This window comes from Sinohyriopsis cumingii, unplaced genomic scaffold, assembly GCF_028554795.1.
Source record: "Sinohyriopsis cumingii isolate HCF-2022 unplaced genomic scaffold, ASM2855479v2 utg002703l, whole genome shotgun sequence".
Taxonomy (NCBI): Eukaryota; Metazoa; Mollusca; class Bivalvia; order Unionida; family Unionidae; genus Sinohyriopsis; species Sinohyriopsis cumingii.
In genome coordinates this window covers 209638-227992 of record NW_028316275.1, presented here as the reverse complement: position 1 = coordinate 227992, position 18355 = coordinate 209638, and the positions used below count along the sequence as shown (strand labels likewise).

General features: G+C 34.3%; 1 protein-coding gene across 4 annotated transcripts in view; it reads right to left on the bottom strand.

Annotated features, from left to right (window-relative positions):
* Positions 1-6923: 6923 nt before the first annotated feature.
* Positions 6924-18355, bottom strand: part of LOC149770106 (calcium-activated chloride channel regulator 1-like) — a 78455-nt gene continuing 67023 nt past the window's right edge. For all 4 annotated transcript variants that reach the window (XM_089949382.1, XM_089949380.1, XM_089949381.1 and 1 more), the window contains 4 exons: positions 10569-10796; positions 8719-9015; positions 7525-7748; positions 6924-7062 (listed from right to left, as the gene is read on the bottom strand). In XM_089949382.1, coding sequence (XP_089805508.1) covers positions 7620-7748; positions 8719-9015; positions 10569-10796 — 654 coding nt within the window. In that variant the 3' untranslated portion in view covers positions 6924-7062; positions 7525-7619. The remainder of the gene's footprint in view (positions 7063-7524; positions 7749-8718; positions 9016-10568; positions 10797-18355) is intronic.

Sequence of the window (18355 nt, the reverse complement as noted above, 5' to 3'; positions counted from 1 at the left end):
ATGTGCGAAAATTGATTTTGTTCCTGACATCTTGCTTTTGAAAGAGAGTTTTCCATAAAAATTGCTTTATGATTGTTTTTTCGAATTAGCATCCATTGTAAGTATTCACATGAAATGGCTTTAATTATTTCAGATTTTCTAGGCACAGAACAAGGATTGTATTAAATATATAGTAGTATTCTTTCAGAATTAGGTTGATATGGTTATACTTGATGCCTGTGATAAAACATGATATATCTGAACTGCATAAGTGTTTTTAATTGTTTCAATATAGATGAAATTACGGTGGTCTTAAAAGTCAAGTTCTTCTGTATCATGAATATTGGCTTATACAGCCCATACAATCGTACTGTAAAAATGGCTAGTTGTTGTTATCGACTTCATTGGAACACATGTAACAAATAAATTGCGGCTTCTTACTTTAAATCAGGTCACTACCTGCTGAGGTGTACGAAACATTACTTTAAGAAAAGGAACTTATACTGTAAGTATAAAACGGATGGATCACAGTAGTGCCATATAAGAACTTAAACTCTGAATTATTCCGACTGACATCGTAGTTATTCATTGCAATGAATAGTAACGGCAGGTAGTACCTATATTACACAATCTAAATAAAAAAAACAGGTAATTGTATTTAAAAAGCTCTAGCTAGAAGAGAAAATAAACTGCTTTTAGTTTCTAAAGCTTCACAATTATTTTACGAACTCTGACACATTCTCGAGTCTCGGGCTCGGCCAGTGTGGATATGTGAGAAAGCTTGCCAGTAGCTTCTCGTGGGTCGGTGGTTCTTTCCGGGGGTTTTCCCGGATTCTTCCTCCACCATTAATACTGGCCGCCATGTATAGCCTATCTTGTGCTGAAAATGGCGTTAAACCCTATAACAACAACAACAAAAACTAAAACATTCAGACACGTTTGAATTGATCCTTTAAAAATGTTGGACTGAAGGTGACATTATTCTGTAAATACCACTCATACTGGTGTGAATGCATTAGAAATATAGTAGAAAGATATCTGTCCATGTATACATGTTAAAGGGATTGCTTCAAAATTAAATTGAAATGTTTCAGAATGTCTATTGCTTGCAGAAGTGTAGTCACCCACCAAAACTAGATAATTTGTCCTTGTGGGAAAAAAAATAAACTGATTTTTTTTGTTTCTAACTAAAAGAATGTAATCTAGATACCACGAGTATATTACAATGTATAGTGTTTGCTGTGCTCAATTTCAGCGATTTGGTCAATATTCACGGTGTATTAACTAATGTTATTTGAGAACACATTTCTGAAACTGTTGTATAGGTAGACATTAACATCAACTTAATAATTACATTACACTTCAGTCAGTGAGCATAATAAGGAACCAACAACAAGAGCTCATTAAAGGTGTTTCAAACAAGAATAAATAGTTGCATTATGGCATCAACTGAATCTTATTGATTCAACAGGCACACTAACAGGTAAAGTTATCTCACAAGCATTTAAGCGCATTTCACGAAGAATCCTACTGACACTCAGAATTACACATATCGGTCCACTGAATCCCTACACATTTAAACTCATCGTAATATTTTCAGTTTTTAAGTTTCATTCCCCGGTTCATTTCTCTTTTGGAGCTCAAGTGCCCCGGTTCATTTTCATTTGAGGCTAGAGTGTCCTTGTTAATGTTCATTTGTAGCTATAACTTTTTTGAGCCTATACATTTCCTTGAGGCTAGAAATATTTCCGACATTTCGATTATATAAAATGATTTGAAGCTCAATCGTCACAACCTACCTAGAGAAGCGCGTATTGAGGTCAACTCGAACACTGTTACTAAATAACCGCCCAATTGAGGTCAACCACTTGCAACGTTGTTGCCATTTACGTCACCCATGTTAAATTCCTCTTGTCCCTATACGGTCTCACCATGTTAAATTCCCATAGACCCTATATTCCACAGTCACTTTTGTTAGGGTCACAAACTTGCAATAACGTTGCCATTTTAAAAATTTTAGGCTGTATTCCATTTTCACTATTTTGCTTGGAAGTCCCGTTGCAGGCTATACATTTTGAGGCTATATTCCTTGTTCACTCTTTCCTTTGTAATGTCCCCTTGAGGCTTAATCCCCATACTTTGCTATTAATATAAGTTCTGCATTCAAAAATGGGGTGTCAATCGATAAACAATTTTTTTTCACAAGGCCAATAGCCGGCAAAACTGCCCAGATATGATGTAAAATTTACACGTCAGAAACTTACAATACAGCGATATTTGTATATACCATGTGTTTTGTTTACTTCAGGTACATTTGCCTTATTGTACTAGACAAGGCTTTGTATCCGTTTTGATATTATTGTATTGTTGAAGACCTTATCTATTATCATAAAAATTCTAAATAGCAATTAATCAATGAAGATGACAAGAACAATTACCACAGTTGATTGTTTCCATACCTCTGGACTGCTTTCGTCTTTTGTACAGAAACAATCCACCAACCGCAAGAGCGAGTATTGCAACAACTACCACACCAACGACAATATACATCGTTGAGTTCGATGTATTCACTTCCGGCTGTTTATCGATATCATATTTCTTTATTGCAGTCACTGTAAAGTTCTCTGTGATGTTGAAGGAAGATGATCTTCCAAGAGTGATGATATTAGATACGCTTCCCTTATTGCCATTCCTATCCACAGCACGGATGCCAACATACCAGATTGCTTCAATGTTACTGAATCCAGGTTCATTTCCCTCAAAGACTAACTGCTCAGTTTCTCCGGATGTCTTGGGTACTATGTTACTGGTGTTGAGAAGGGTACCGGAGTCAAAGTCGTTGATGAGAACGTTGATACTGTTTGACGTTCTTACCTCGTAATACTGGGCTAAAAGTACACTCAGAGATTTTATATATATATAGAAAGAATTCAAATCATGTGGCGAATACCAATCCTTTCAAGTGCAATGGATCCAGCAAGGGATCACAAGTGTCAGGGATTGATTAAGATAAATGTAATAAACTGACAACGAACAGTGCGAAACTAGTATCTAGCTAGCCTGAGCCGCATAACGAATGAATACAGGCCTGTAGAGAAGCATGGGAAACTAGAACTATAGACAATCCACCAACACACTTCCTAGTTCATCTCCTGCAGCTTGTCCTAAAACTCAATATCTTTGCATTTAATGAAGAAAACTACCTCCAAATTAACGGAACCGCAATGAGTACAAAAATGGCCCCTTCGTACGCTAATATTTTTATGGGAAAACTGGTGGGTCAACTTTTGGCATCGGTTGAACTACACCATACCAGTGGGTACGCTTTACCGATCATACAGAAATGAAGTAGCAACATGCAAGAGAAAGTCTCGATGATTTCATATCAAAAGAAAACGACTTCCATCCCTCAGTAAAGTTCACGGCAGAAGTCTCCAACTCAAACCACGTCTTCCTGGAAACAACAACCAGACTGGTAGAAAACAAACTCAATACAAACATCTACTCCGAACCAACCGACAAACAACAGTATCTCCTCCCAAATAACTGTCATCCAAAACACTGCATTAGGGACATCCCATATAGCCAGGCACTGAGGGTACGCAGAAATTGCTCCGACGATGAAACATTCCTAAAAAGGTCTGAAGAGCTGTCAAAACATTTAATTTACCGAGGCTACGAAAAAGACCTGATTAAGGAGGCAACCTAAAGGGATAAACAAATAAACCGTGATGACCTACTAAAATTTGGAAAAAAGGAAAAGACTGATAGGATACCATTTATCCTGACCTACCGTCCAGACAACCCCGAAGTAGGTAAAATCATCGGGAAACACTGACCCATCGTGGAATCGTGGGACGCACTAAATTTAATCCTCCCTAACAAATCTGTAGTCACCTACCGGAGACCAAAAAATATCAAGGCCATCCTAGTTAGGGCGAAACTAACGCCAATCACTAATCAAGACCATCCTAGTCAATCTGGGCCGTGTGGCGATAAATCGTGCAAACCCTGTCAACATATGATAGAGACCAGGACATTTTCTAGCACAGTGACTAGAGACAAATTAAACATACATGGTCCAAACAAAACGTGCAAAACAGGGAATGTCGTTTCTCTCATCACATGTGAGATCTGAAGCCTTCAGTATGTTGGAGAAACTGAAAAGCTACACAAAAGGCTCAACCTTCATAGATCTGATTGGATGACACAGAAGCTGTACAGAAGCCCGGCCGCAGAACACTTCTCCTCCCCTGGCCACACTTTCAGTGATATAGCACTTATTGCAATTGCTCACAACCCAAGTGGAGTCCCCAAACTAGGAAGTAAAAGGAATCTCACTGGATACACCGAATTAGAACATTGAAATCAAGCGGTTTAAACCACGAAGACTAGAAAAAGACAAACATGCACAAATAAAATTATCTTTTGTAGCCGACACATTTTCTCTTAAACGATTCTCTAAATTTGCTTAATAGCCTATGACTTCTATAACAATGAAATATGGGTATATAATTTGAGCTTACATAAATTTACATAAAATAACAGATGTCGTCATGGCTTATCAACTTCTAGTTAAATACAAATATTTTCCAGTACCAGCAACAAACTGAAATAAACAAGTTGAAACGTAATAAAGTTAAACGGTTGAATTCCTGTAGATACAACCATGTAAAGTTTCGAAAAAATAACCGTGTTTATCTTTTATTTGTTTATCTTGTCTATGTTTTATATTTGCCTTAAAAAAAGACTCATTAAAGTGTCGAAAGCGCTCATGCAAGCTATATACTAGTTTCGCACTGTTCGTTGTCAGTTTATTGCATATATATATATATATATATATATATATATATATATATATATATATATATATATATATATATATATATATATATATATATATATATATATATGCGAAATCTAAAACTGCAATGTGAAAGCATGAGAAGGATCATTACGTGTGATTGACTGTTAGAAAGAAAACGTTTTCCTGCAGATATATTTAGTTTAACGTTAGGAAACCGAATAGTAATCTTCATTTTTATAGGATGGCTTTTTATGGTAAAATCATATCAGATCCTGCAAAAGGTTCGCATATTATTAAACGTTCATTCTTAGGTGAGGCAAATCTTTGTAACCATTTATGTGAGTCAATAGTTGTAACTATTTAGGTGATACAATGCTTGTAACTATTCAGACGAGACAGTTTATCTATTGAGGTGAGAAAATGACTATAACATTTTGGATCTGAGTTCAATTCTGAGTATTGTCTCAAAAAAAACAGCGTGCTTTCCGCGGATAAAAAATAAACAATAAATTAATTAAAAACGGGCTGACTTTATTTGCTATTAAGTATTTTCTAATGTTTATCATTACGGTTCTGCATGGATCTGTTTCGACCCAAATTGTACTTTAATCATTAATTATGAAATCACATCCCTCTGGGGTGATGGAAGTCAGTAACTACTTAAGAAACCCACCTAACATGGACTGGCTACCATTCAGTGCATCACTCAGTAACAGTAAGGACCGTAACCTTGAGTGCGGACATTATATGTAAGCGTCAATCTCATTGTGTTACAGCTTATACGTTAGTCTAATATATGTTTCAGGAAACATTGTTTAAGGTCATTGTTGCTAACCTTGGCCCATATCAAAGTCATCCCCTGTAGCTGTGAATTCAAGGAGAACAGCATTGGCAGTTGCATTAGCGATACGTAGATCTGAGATGACATCCGGCGGGGAAGTGTCTGGAGCTGAAGAACTGTAGTTTTTCACCACAAATTCATTTGGAATAATACTCCGCATAAAGACTTCTACAGATTCCATGACTGGTTGTGCTTCTTCAGCTGCAGACGAAATTGTGACACAATTCAAAATTTGGTTATAAACGACCCTAATATTCTGATATTCATATTTAGGTTTACAAGATAGTGATGGGTCCATAATATTTCCAACAGATAACGTACATGTATTTGGGGGCAGCTTTTTAACAATTTGTTTGATAATTAAAAAGGCATATGTCCTGACCAGACGACCATAAATATTGGCATGCACATTGGTGTCATCTATTTTATCATATATATATATATATATATATATATATATATATATATATATATATATATATATATATATATATATATATATATATATATATATATATATATATATATATATATTCGTCTTCAATGTTGAGACTCGTTAACCGATAATCAACCCTTACCTCCGGGTACTGTAGGAGCTCTCTGACCGGATGGTGAAGAATAAGTTACGGTTCCCTCATCGCTGGACACTGTTATCTTCATATTGTATCGTCCATTACCGGTAAAGTAGTTCTTGTACAGATAGGTTGTGTAAAGGCCATCATTTACATTTAGGTCTGCCCCTTCAGGAAGATAAACGATTTTCTTTTAGATCCGATATTTGTATCCGGTTTGCTATTATTTTCTAGCGACTACATTTACAAATAAAATTAAACTAATTAACAAAAATTTGTGTTTGTTTAAAAATAAAATATTACAAAATTATGGCAAAGATAGAAAACAAATCATCGGATTAGAATTTTAGAGTATGTAATATGAATCAGTTAGAAGACCGGATTTCAAAAGGTCAAAGAAAGTAAGAGAAAACAAAAATAAGAAGGCACATATGGATTTATAGCAACAATTGAATAACAAATGGCAACATAATAATATATACTGAATTATAAACATTGCTAATATATGGTAAGTTCAAACAAAAATAGCAGGATTAATCGGAAAATATCTTGTCAACCTAATCCATTCATCGTTCTTGCTCATTCCCAATACCTTTTCCTGTATCATGGAGTTCCAGGTTAATGCCTGAGCCATCTCCACGGATCAGCATTCCTGTAACCTTTGCATTTAAAACCGGGGACCTTCCTTTATCCACATCCACGTACAGGCGTATGGTAGAAGCGGAAGCAAAGTCGATTTCAGTGTCAGAGAGCCACGATCTTACACGTATGACATCTGCATTTGAACCACGAGCGGATGATGTAACGTAGACATTATAGTAAGTAGCTTCAGGGGAGGAAAGGACAAATCTATATGCACCAGCCTGGAGCAAAAAAAGAGATGTATATGCGTTTGCTTCAGTATATTCATTCGTTCATGATAAAAAAAAACACTTTGCACCATGTCAAATGCCTCAAATCAGTAGCAGCTTGGACGGATTCTTGGGATGGATTGATTCCGCTTAAGCAAAAAGAAATATGAGTTTTTATGCAAAACCGTGTAACGTAGAAATGATTTCCTTTTCAAATCTCGACCTCTCACACTTCCAACATCTAAATAAAAAATAAATATATGTTTGCCACTTAAATAGGTAATTATATTGTTTTATGGTCAAGGAGTGCCAACATTGATAGCTGTTACTGTACACTTTTAAAAGGTTTACATACATATTCAGTCTAAATTATCTTCATTTCCACATGAATACTCTTTAATTAATTATTATTGTTTCGCGAGGTAATAATCAGGCTGTATTTCTGGAAGTTTGATAAGAAGACAGAATACCCACCATTGTAGAAGCTCTGTTATCGCCGCAAAGTATAGTTTGTGTTCCCGTCGATATAATAGTACTCTGGATGTTACTTCCGTCGGGACAAATAACCGTCAAACTGGAGATGACGACGATGCTGTTGATGTCACAGTCAACTTGGTGTCCTTTCCAAGACCGTTATCAACTTGAAATGTTTCTGTGTAGTTTTCATTCGCCAATGTGTTTTTAAAATATGTTGCTATCTGAAATAAATATGTTTTGAAGAATACAAGTTGTTGTAATGGGTGTTTTCGCTGATGTATGACGAATCAGGTTTATGTAGTAATGTTTAAAAAGAATAAACGCTAGGATCGTCATTTGAGGAATCCTTGACGTCATTGTGTATTTAAGCATGTCCAGACATATGATATTCATTGAGTCCTTAAATATTTACGTTATTCTAAACATATAGTCATTTAATTGTTGTATATCTCAAAGAAATAGAATCAAATTCATATTCCATGTTTCTAGAACAGTACATAAATTCAGAACATAATCTTAAATGGGCATGAAACATTTACGTTGGTTTATCTTGATGGCACTCAAGCAAAACTCTGATCCATCGATAATGTTAATATGTAAGTTTTGCCTGTCCATGTACAAATCCACATGCGACTTCGTTCAGCGTTGGCGGAAAGAATCAATTTTTATAATGTGTAGGAATACACTTGGCTAGCAGCTCATGGGATTATATATTTTACTTCTTCAAGATTTTGCAATAGGTTGTGCCAGCCATTGCATTTGAAATGAGATATTGTTTGAAGAGAAGAAAAAGATTAGAATGACCTTCATCTAAATTATTCAACCTTTTTTCATCCGTAGTTCAAAACCTTTTAACTAAGCACAAAATTAACATGCAGTTACGTATTTTTAATAGGTAACTTGCTACCGAGGAAGTGTTAACATAGTTCCTTGCTACTAGCTGTCAAGAAAATAAACCAATTGGTTATAGCATTGCCGATAACACGGCTTGACAATATAACATCCAAATCTTATTAATATGATACTTGGCTATTAGACGTAAAACAAAAAATATTGAGGGAAGGACAATACATGATAGATTACGGACTAAAATCCACATCATAAATTTATACGTGAGCTCAAATAAATTGCGCACTAACATTGTTATTTCAGCGATATAACATTATATCATAAAGTACAAAGTCTACGAACATTTTCGGGTGTATTCGCATCTGGAGTTGCATCGCCGGATATGATGACTTGTGAGAAGACTTCTATAAATGTTACTGACTGTTTCTCTAAAAATGTGAGAAAGGTTCCTCCAGTTGCCTGGGCCAGATCTTTTAAATTATTTTGAGCGCTCTGGGAGATTGAAATTGTATGAACCACGATTCCAGCTTCTATCAGAGCACCAGTGACATTTGCGATAAAGGGTGCTGTAGTTTCCTCTCCGTCAGTTATTAAGATGATCTCGCTCTCCTTCGTACCCATTCCACTTGTCTCAAATAACTGGAATAAACGGAGGAAATCAGCGTGCAGGGACTTGTATATATTCCTGTACAAGTCCCTGTGGTTAGTAAGAACAAATAAAGATGAAAAGTGAAGATAAAATCTGTTTGAAATTATAACTTCGGAATCAACATCAAACCTCTATACTATAACATAGTTATCAGTATCAATGTGACCAGTTTAATACTGTTGCGTTTGTGATGCCGATCCATGCTATGTAGTGCAAAGGAACGGATCAATAAGGTCTTGTCAAAATATTACATTTTTTCCGACATAGTTTTATACCTTTACCTTTAGTCGACACTCCGACTCCAAAATCAACTTTTATGGTAAGAGACGAAGCTAAGACGATATTTATGACAACGAAATCAAATAAGTACTAATATAATCAAAACTGAAATTTTAGTTTGTCACTGTTTACTATATATATCGACACATGAATAGCAATGAAGCAGTTGAAATTCTGAAATGCCATAAGCATAGGAGAGGTATTAGCTCTAATGACACAAGATGATATGGAAATGTTGACTACAGCCATACTTACATTCTCATCTCTTAACTTGACGTTGATGATATTTTAGGCACCAAACATTTTATCTTTGAAATGGGGAGGGGTGATTTTCCTTAATCATATAACAACAAATAACATGGTTCACTTGGACAGGCAATATGAACAAAACCTTTCTCGGCCAAGGCAAACAGATTTTTTTCTCCTTTTGTTTCAACGCTAACTCCAATCTTGACTATCACTATAAGCATCAATATATATATCAGGAAATGTATCAATATATATCAGGAAATGTATCAATATATATCAGGAAATGTATCAATATAATGCCTGATGTATGTTATGTGATATGTGCTAAAGTGGCCATAAATGCGACCGAGATATAAGATTCATTTGCCGTCGGCGACCGCATCGACACAACTAGTTAATTTTGACTTTATTGTAAATTGACATTTTTCTGATGCCCTGTACATTCCGTTTTCCATACGAGACACCATGTTTAGAGGAACACTTCTTCATTTAAAATTGACTATCCTGAGATCTCGAGACTACGATAAGTTTTTGTCCACTTTATTACATTTTAAACGTCTAACGATTTATGTATATGCTGATGCGGAATAAAATATTTCCTCTTTCTCTGAATTAGGTATTCAAAGATGATATCAAATCTACATAAATACATATAACTGATTTCAAGAGAACTAGTCCATATCAATATAAGAAGATATCCAATCCATATTAATGTAACAAGAAATCTAGACCATATCAATATAAGAAGATATCCAATCCATGATAATGTAACAAGAAATATAGACCATATCAATATAAGAAGATATCCAATCCATATTAATGTAACAAGAAATCTAGACCATATCAATATAAGAAGATATCCAATTCATATTAATGTAACAAGAAATATAGACCATATCAATATAAGAAGATATCCAATCCATATTAATGTAAGAAGAAATCTAGACCATATTAATATAAGAAGATATCCAATCAATATCAAGCGTCATGACGATACAAGTTCTTTGCTGCTTACCTTCTTTGCATTTAGTAGTCCCTGACCAATAGCTGTTCCGCCGGCGGCTTTTAATGACAAAACAACATTGTTAAGGACATGGCGGTCGGTATCATTCTTTATCTCTCTTAAGGGAGCCAAGATTGTTGCAGAATTGGAAAAGGAAACTATTCCTAGATGCGATGAAGCCTGGATCAACACATCAATAATATACTGTACAGCCTGCCTCATTTCTGCGATGCGGGACAACTATATCGACATTAAATGAAAAGGTTATCAAAAATAAGCGTGAAAACAAGAAAGCATAGGAAAATAAATGCAACAGCCGCTGCAACTGCTATTAAATCATTGATAGAAACCAACTGTAATTTCAAACGATGGGGGGAGGGGCGTTGTGTTACTTTCCTTTGACTCTTCCGTTTGTGTGTTAACGCCATTACAGGTTACGTAACCAGAAGCATAATCCTCTACCTTCAAGTAACTCATCAAACATTTAAAAAAACTGTATTAAATTTCAACACGTGCAAAAATAAGGCGAAAAACAATTGAGTGTGACAATAAATTATATTCGAACAGATATAAGATTAGTAAGCATTAACTGTGCAAAAATTGAACTTATTACATCACCCTTTTAGTTCCCATAATGAAGCGTGTTTCGTTTGTACTAAGGTCACACACACACACACACACACTAAAAAGGTAAACAAAGAAACAAAACTGTGTAACAAACATTTGCAAGAACAAAAGAAGTTAGCATCACTTTTGCTACAAGATTAATAATAACTTCTAGATATGTAAACTTCGTAGTTAAGTACTCATTCGTACTTTAAATTTGATGAATTTGTATGCAAAAACAATCATTTGCAAAATTATGTCACAAAGATGAACATAGCCTTCTTCAGTGAAAGGCCAATCGGTATACATATATGTCCACTTCCTTCTCACCGTGACGATATTTGCTTCCAAATGATAGGTGGTTGCGAAACTCTGTGTGGTCCCAAATTAAGTAGCGGGATAAAGCAAAAACAACAAGTGTTATAAAATATAGCAAATAATTTAATTATCAAATTTATAGATGAAAATTTTAGAGGAACTTACAGTAATATGAAGTGAATCCCAAACTCCTGACAAAGTTCTATGAAAGCACAAATAAATGAAAAGTTCCGTATCAGTTTAAAAACTGGAAATGTACTCGTCCACCATGAATATTTGACGTTGTCCAGAACTCGTTCGAATAATTCACAACAGTTCCAGAATAGAAATTATGGTCCAAAAGTACTGAGTACTTTCTCATTATACTGAACAGTCCAAACACGTTTTTCACTCGTATAATATATACGTACAATATAAAACACGTCTGCAGACTTACAACAGGAAATAAAGAATGAGGATGACTCCATAATTGCAACGAATCTGATTGCTCAGTCCTTTCCATATATAAATCTTCTATTGTGACTATATTTCACAATATACCCCACGTGACGGACCTTACTACTTATTTTGTCTCACAGTTGCCTATTCATGTGACCTAGCCCAACCAAGGGGAAGTTAATGAATTCTTCTATAATCGTATAAACCTCATCAGCCAATGCAAAATTAAGCCAAAGATGTCATTACGTCTGATAATTAAGATTATTATTAGCACATACAAAAACAACGATCTATAGATCTTATTTAATTTGTATGCTCTTAGCAGACTCAGATCACGTAGGCAAAATATAACCAAAGGATATTCTGTACAATTTACAACCATGAATAGAAATTATTCACATGTGAAGAACTATATATATATATATATATATATATATATATATATATATATATATATATATATATATATATATATATATATATATATATATGAGTTGTCTGGTCACCTTTAATTTCAGTTAAGAAGTTAAGAAGTCAAAAGTTGAAAACTTGAGTGGGCGTCGTTTTCTTCATTACGTTTAATACCATTTCATCATCATCAAACTTAACTATACTTTTGCAAGCTCCAATGTCAAAGCAAACAATATATCTGACTGCGTCTAGGCCTATGGAATATGCAAGTTACCAGTCCAACTACGTTACAATTCTAACGACGTCCAGGCTCATGGAATATGCAAGTTACCAGTCCAAGTACGTTACAATTCTAACGACGTCCAGGCCTATGGAATATGCAAGTTACCAGTCCAAGTACGTTACAATTCTAACGACGTCCAGTCTCATGGAATATCCACGTTACCAGTCCAACTACGTCCAGGCCGATGGAATATCCAAGTTACTAGGACAACTACGTCCAGGCCCATGGTATATCAAAGTTACCATTCTAACTACGTCCAGGCTCATGGAATATCCAAGTTAAAAGTCTGACAGCGTCCAGACCAATGGGATATCCGAGTTATCAGTCTAACTGCGTCCAGGCCCATGGGATATCCAAATTACCAGTCGTTGTGTCATCGGTATAGTTTCAAATGAATCTCATCTAATTTTAAATTATTCATCAACACTTTTGGACGACTTGTTAATGAAATTTGCCATACGAATATTAACATTATTATGTAAATACTGTTTTATTACTGCATGACATGCATCCACATGTTTGATTATTTAACATCATTATGTACATGTTTTGAATTTCTGTAGAACCAGACTGTAGAGATTCTGTACGATGAACATGTTCATACAATTCATGTTTAATATTTATAACTTCATTTCTCGTTGCTTATTTAATAGTATCCAATTCTGCATCGTTAGTTCCGTATATTAGTGTTTAAACAAATTTATATATGAATACATTATATAGCTTATTTAACAAACAAATAATACAATATACACTATCTGCAACAAGAGAAGGCAATGATGCTTTGTTCTAATTGTGAAATTGTAAATTAGCAAACGATGCCGTGACTAAAATTAAATATGAGAATGTTGCATTACATGAACTTGCAAGTCAGTCCTTTCCTACCAAGAGAAACAATAAAACGTTTTTACGTTATATTATAACCATATCAAGTCATGTTCTTATAAGACAATTTATTGTTTCTAAAAGTTTTGTTTGATTGGGTATCTGAATGAGATGAGATAATATCTGGAACGGATAACTAAGTTTTCTTTATTGGATATTCGGTTTTAATAAGCTTTCCTGCTTTGTGATACCGTTGTGCGATTTTATGATTAATTGGAGATGTATTGTTTGTTTCATACAGATATAATAACTGAATAATGATTTATTTATTATGATAAAAGCTTTTTCTTGTAATTGTTCCTTTGTATTTGTCATCATAATGACTGATAACATCTTTGGCGTGAATATAACCATGGTGTAGTGCTCATTTTAGGCACACATAATCGACATCAAATGACTGTATATCTGGGTTTTAGCATCACTGTTCTTATAAAGTAATGCCTGGTAATGTTACTTCCGATCAAAGTCTCTTATTTGCACTTCTAAATCTAATACCTAGTCTGGTAGTTTCAATTCTAAATCAAAGTCTTGTAATTTCACTTGTAAGTTATCATTAGCGAAACAAACGAAACAAATATATCCCACAGGATATAATAGTATCATAGCCATAAACACAGTTCAGCAACCAACGTGCAGTGGATTAAAAATAGTGGAAGTAGTATAAATCTGTAGAAAAGCCTTTATCGAAACTTGACATAAGCAAATGCCGTCCTTTTTACTGTTATCAAGCATATTTAGTGTATATAAGTAAGCGTGAAAACAAGAAAGCATAGGAAAATAAATGCAACAGCCGCTGCAACTGCTATTAAATCATTGATAGAAACCAACTGTAATTTCAAACGATGGGGGGAGGGGCGTTGTGTTACTTTCCTTTGACTCTTCCGTTTGTGTGTTAACGCCATTACAGGTTACGTAACCAGAAGCATAATCCTCTACCTTCAAGTAACTCATCAAACATTTAAAAAAAACTGTATTAAATTTCAACACGTGCAAAAATAAGGCGAAAAACAATTGAGTGTGACAATAAATTATATTCGAACAGATATAAGATTAGTAAGCATTAACTGTGCAAAAATTGAACTTATTACATCACCCTTTTAGTTCCCATAATGAAGCGTGTTTCGTTTGTACTAAGGTCACACACACACACACACACTAAAAAGGTAAACAAAGAAACAAAACTGTGTAACAAACATTTGCAAGAACAAAAGAAGTTAGCATCACTTTTGCTACAAGATTAATAATAACTTCTAGATATGTAAACTTCGTAGTTAAGTACTCATTCGTACTTTAAATTTGATGAATTTGTATGCAAAAACAATCATTTGCAAAATTATGTCACAAAGATGAACATAGCCTTCTTCAGTGAAAGGCCAATCGGTATACATATATGTCCACTTCCTTCTCACCGTGACGATATTTGCTTCCAAATGATAGGTGGTTGCGAAACTCTGTGTGGTCCCAAATTAAGTAGCGGGATAAAGCAAAAACAACAAGTGTTATAAAATATAGCAAATAATTTAATTATCAAATTTATAGATGAAAATTTTAGAGGAACTTACAGTAATATGAAGTGAATCCCAAACTCCTGACAAAGTTCTATGAAAGCACAAATAAATGAAAAGTTCCGTATCAGTTTAAAAACTGGAAATGTACTCGTCCACCATGAATATTTGACGTTGTCCAGAACTCGTTCGAATAATTCACAACAGTTCCAGAATAGAAATTATGGTCCAAAAGTACTGAGTACTTTCTCATTATACTGAACAGTCCAAACACGTTTTTCACTCGTATAATATATACGTACAATATAAAACACGTCTGCAGACTTACAACAGGAAATAAAGAATGAGGATGACTCCATAATTGCAACGAATCTGATTGCTCAGTCCTTTCCATATATAAATCTTCTATTGTGACTATATTTCACAATATACCCCACGTGACGGACCTTACTACTTATTTTGTCTCACAGTTGCCTATTCATGTGACCTAGCCCAACCAAGGGGAAGTTAATGAATTCTTCTATAATCGTGTAAACCTCATCAGCCAATGCAAAATTAAGCCAAAGATGTCATTACGTCTGATAATTAAGATTATTATTAGCACATACAAAAACAACGATCTATAGATCTTATTTAATTTGTATGCTCTTAGCAGACTCAGATCACGTAGGCAAAATATAACCAAAGGATATTCTGTACAATTTACAACCATGAATAGAAATTATTCACATGTGAAGAACTATATATATATATATATATATATATATATATATATATATATATATATATATATATATATATATATATATATATATATATATATATATATATATATATATATGAGTTGTCTGGTCACCTTTAATTTCAGTTAAGAAGTTAAGAAGTCAAAAGTTGAAAACTTGAGTGGGCGTCGTTTTCTTCATTACGTTTAATACCATTTCATCATCATCAAACTTAACTATACTTTTGCAAGCTCCAATGTCAAAGCAAACAATATATCTGACTGCGTCCAGGCCTATGGAATATGCAAGTTACCAGTCCAACTACGTTACAATTCTAACGACGTCCAGGCTCATGGAATATGCAAGTTACCAGTCCAAGTACGTTACAATTCTAACGACGTCCAGGCCTATGGAATATGCAAGTTACCAGTCCAAGTACGTTACAATTCTAACGACGTCCAGTCTCATGGAATATCCACGTTACCAGTCCAACTACGTCCAGGCCGATGGAATATCCAAGTTACTAGGACAACTACGTCCAGGCCCATGGTATATCAAAGTTACCATTCTAACTACGTCCAGGCTCATGGAATATCCAAGTTAAAAGTCTGACAGCGTCCAGACCAATGGGATATCCGAGTTATCAGTCTAACTGCGTCCAGGCCCATGGGATATCCAAATTACCAGTCGTTGTGTCATCGGTATAGTTTCAAATGAATCTCATCTAATTTTAAATTATTCATCAACACTTTTGGACGACTTGTTAATGAAATTTGCCATACGAATATTAACATTATTATGTAAATACTGTTTTATTACTGCATGACATGCATCCACATGTTTGATTATTTAACATCATTATGTACATGTTTTGAATTTCTGTAGAACCAGACTGTAGAGATTCTGTACGATGAACATGTTCATACAATTCATGTTTAATATTTATAACTTCATTTCTCGTTGCTTATTTAATAGTATCCAATTCTGCATCGTTAGTTCCGTATATTAGTGTTTAAACAAATTTATATATGAATACATTATATAGCTTATTTAACAAACAAATAATACAATATACACTATCTGCAACAAGAGAAGGCAATGATGCTTTGTTCTAATTGTGAAATTGTAAATTAGCAAACGATGCCGTGACTAAAATTCAATATGAGAATGTTGCATTACATGAACTTGCAAGTCAGTCCTTTCCTACCAAGAGAAACAATAAAACGTTTTTACGTTATATTATAACCATATCAAGTCATGTTCTTATAAGACAATTTATTGTTTCTAAAAGTTTTGTTTGATTGGGTATCTGAATGAGATGAGATAATATCTGGAACGGATAACTAAGTTTTCTTTATTGGATATTCGGTTTTAATAAGCTTTCCTGCTTTGTGATACCGTTGTGCGATTTTATGATTAATTGGAGATGTATTGTTTGTTTCATACAGATATAATAACTGAATAATGATTTATTTATTATGATAAAAGCTTTTTCTTGTAATTGTTCCTTTGTATTTGTCATCATAATGACTGATAACATCTTTGGCGTGAATATAACCATGGTGTAGTGCTCATTTTAGGCACACATAATCGACATCAAATGACTGTATATCTGGGTTTTAGCATCACTGTTCTTATAAAGTAATGCCTGGTAATGTTACTTCCGATCAAAGTCTCTTATTTGCACTTCTAAATCTAATACCTAGTCTGGTAGTTTCAATTCTAAATCAAAGTCTTGTAATTTCACTTGTAAGTTATCATTAGCGAAACAAACGAAACAAATATATCCCACAGGATATAATAGTATCATAGCCATAAACACAGTTCAGCAACCAACGTGCAGTGGATTAAAAATAGTGGAAGTAGTATAAATCTGTAGAAAAGCCTTTATCGAAACTTGACATAAGCAAATGCCGTCCTTTTTACTGTTATCAAGCATATTTAGTGTATATAAGTAAGCGTGAAAACAAGAAAGCATAGGAAAATAAATGCAACAGCCGCTGCAACTGCTATTAAATCATTGATAGAAACCAACTGTAATTTCAAACGATGGGGGGAGGGGCGTTGTGTTACTTTCCTTTGACTCTTCCGTTTGTGTGTTAACGCCATTACAGGTTACGTAACCAGAAGCATAATCCTCTACCTTCAAGTAACTCATCAAACATTTAAAAAAACTGTATTAAATTTCAACACGTGCAAAAATAAGGCGAAAAACAATTGAGTGTGACAATAAATTATATTCGAACAGATATAAGATTAGTAAGCATTAACTGTGCAAAAATTGAACTTATTACATCACCCTTTTAGTTCCCATAATGAAGCGTGTTTCGTTTGTACTAAGGTCACACACACACACACACACTAAAAAGGTAAACAAAGAAACAAAACTGTGTAACAAACATTTGCAAGAACAAAAGAAGTTAGCATCACTTTTGCTACAAGATTAATAATAACTTCTAGATATGTAAACTTCGTAGTTAAGTACTCATTCGTACTTTAAATTTGATGAATTTGTATGCAAAAACAATCATTTGCAAAATTATGTCACAAAGATGAACATAGCCTTCTTCAGTGAAAGGCCAATCGGTATACATATATGTCCACTTCCTTCTCACCGTGACGATATTTGCT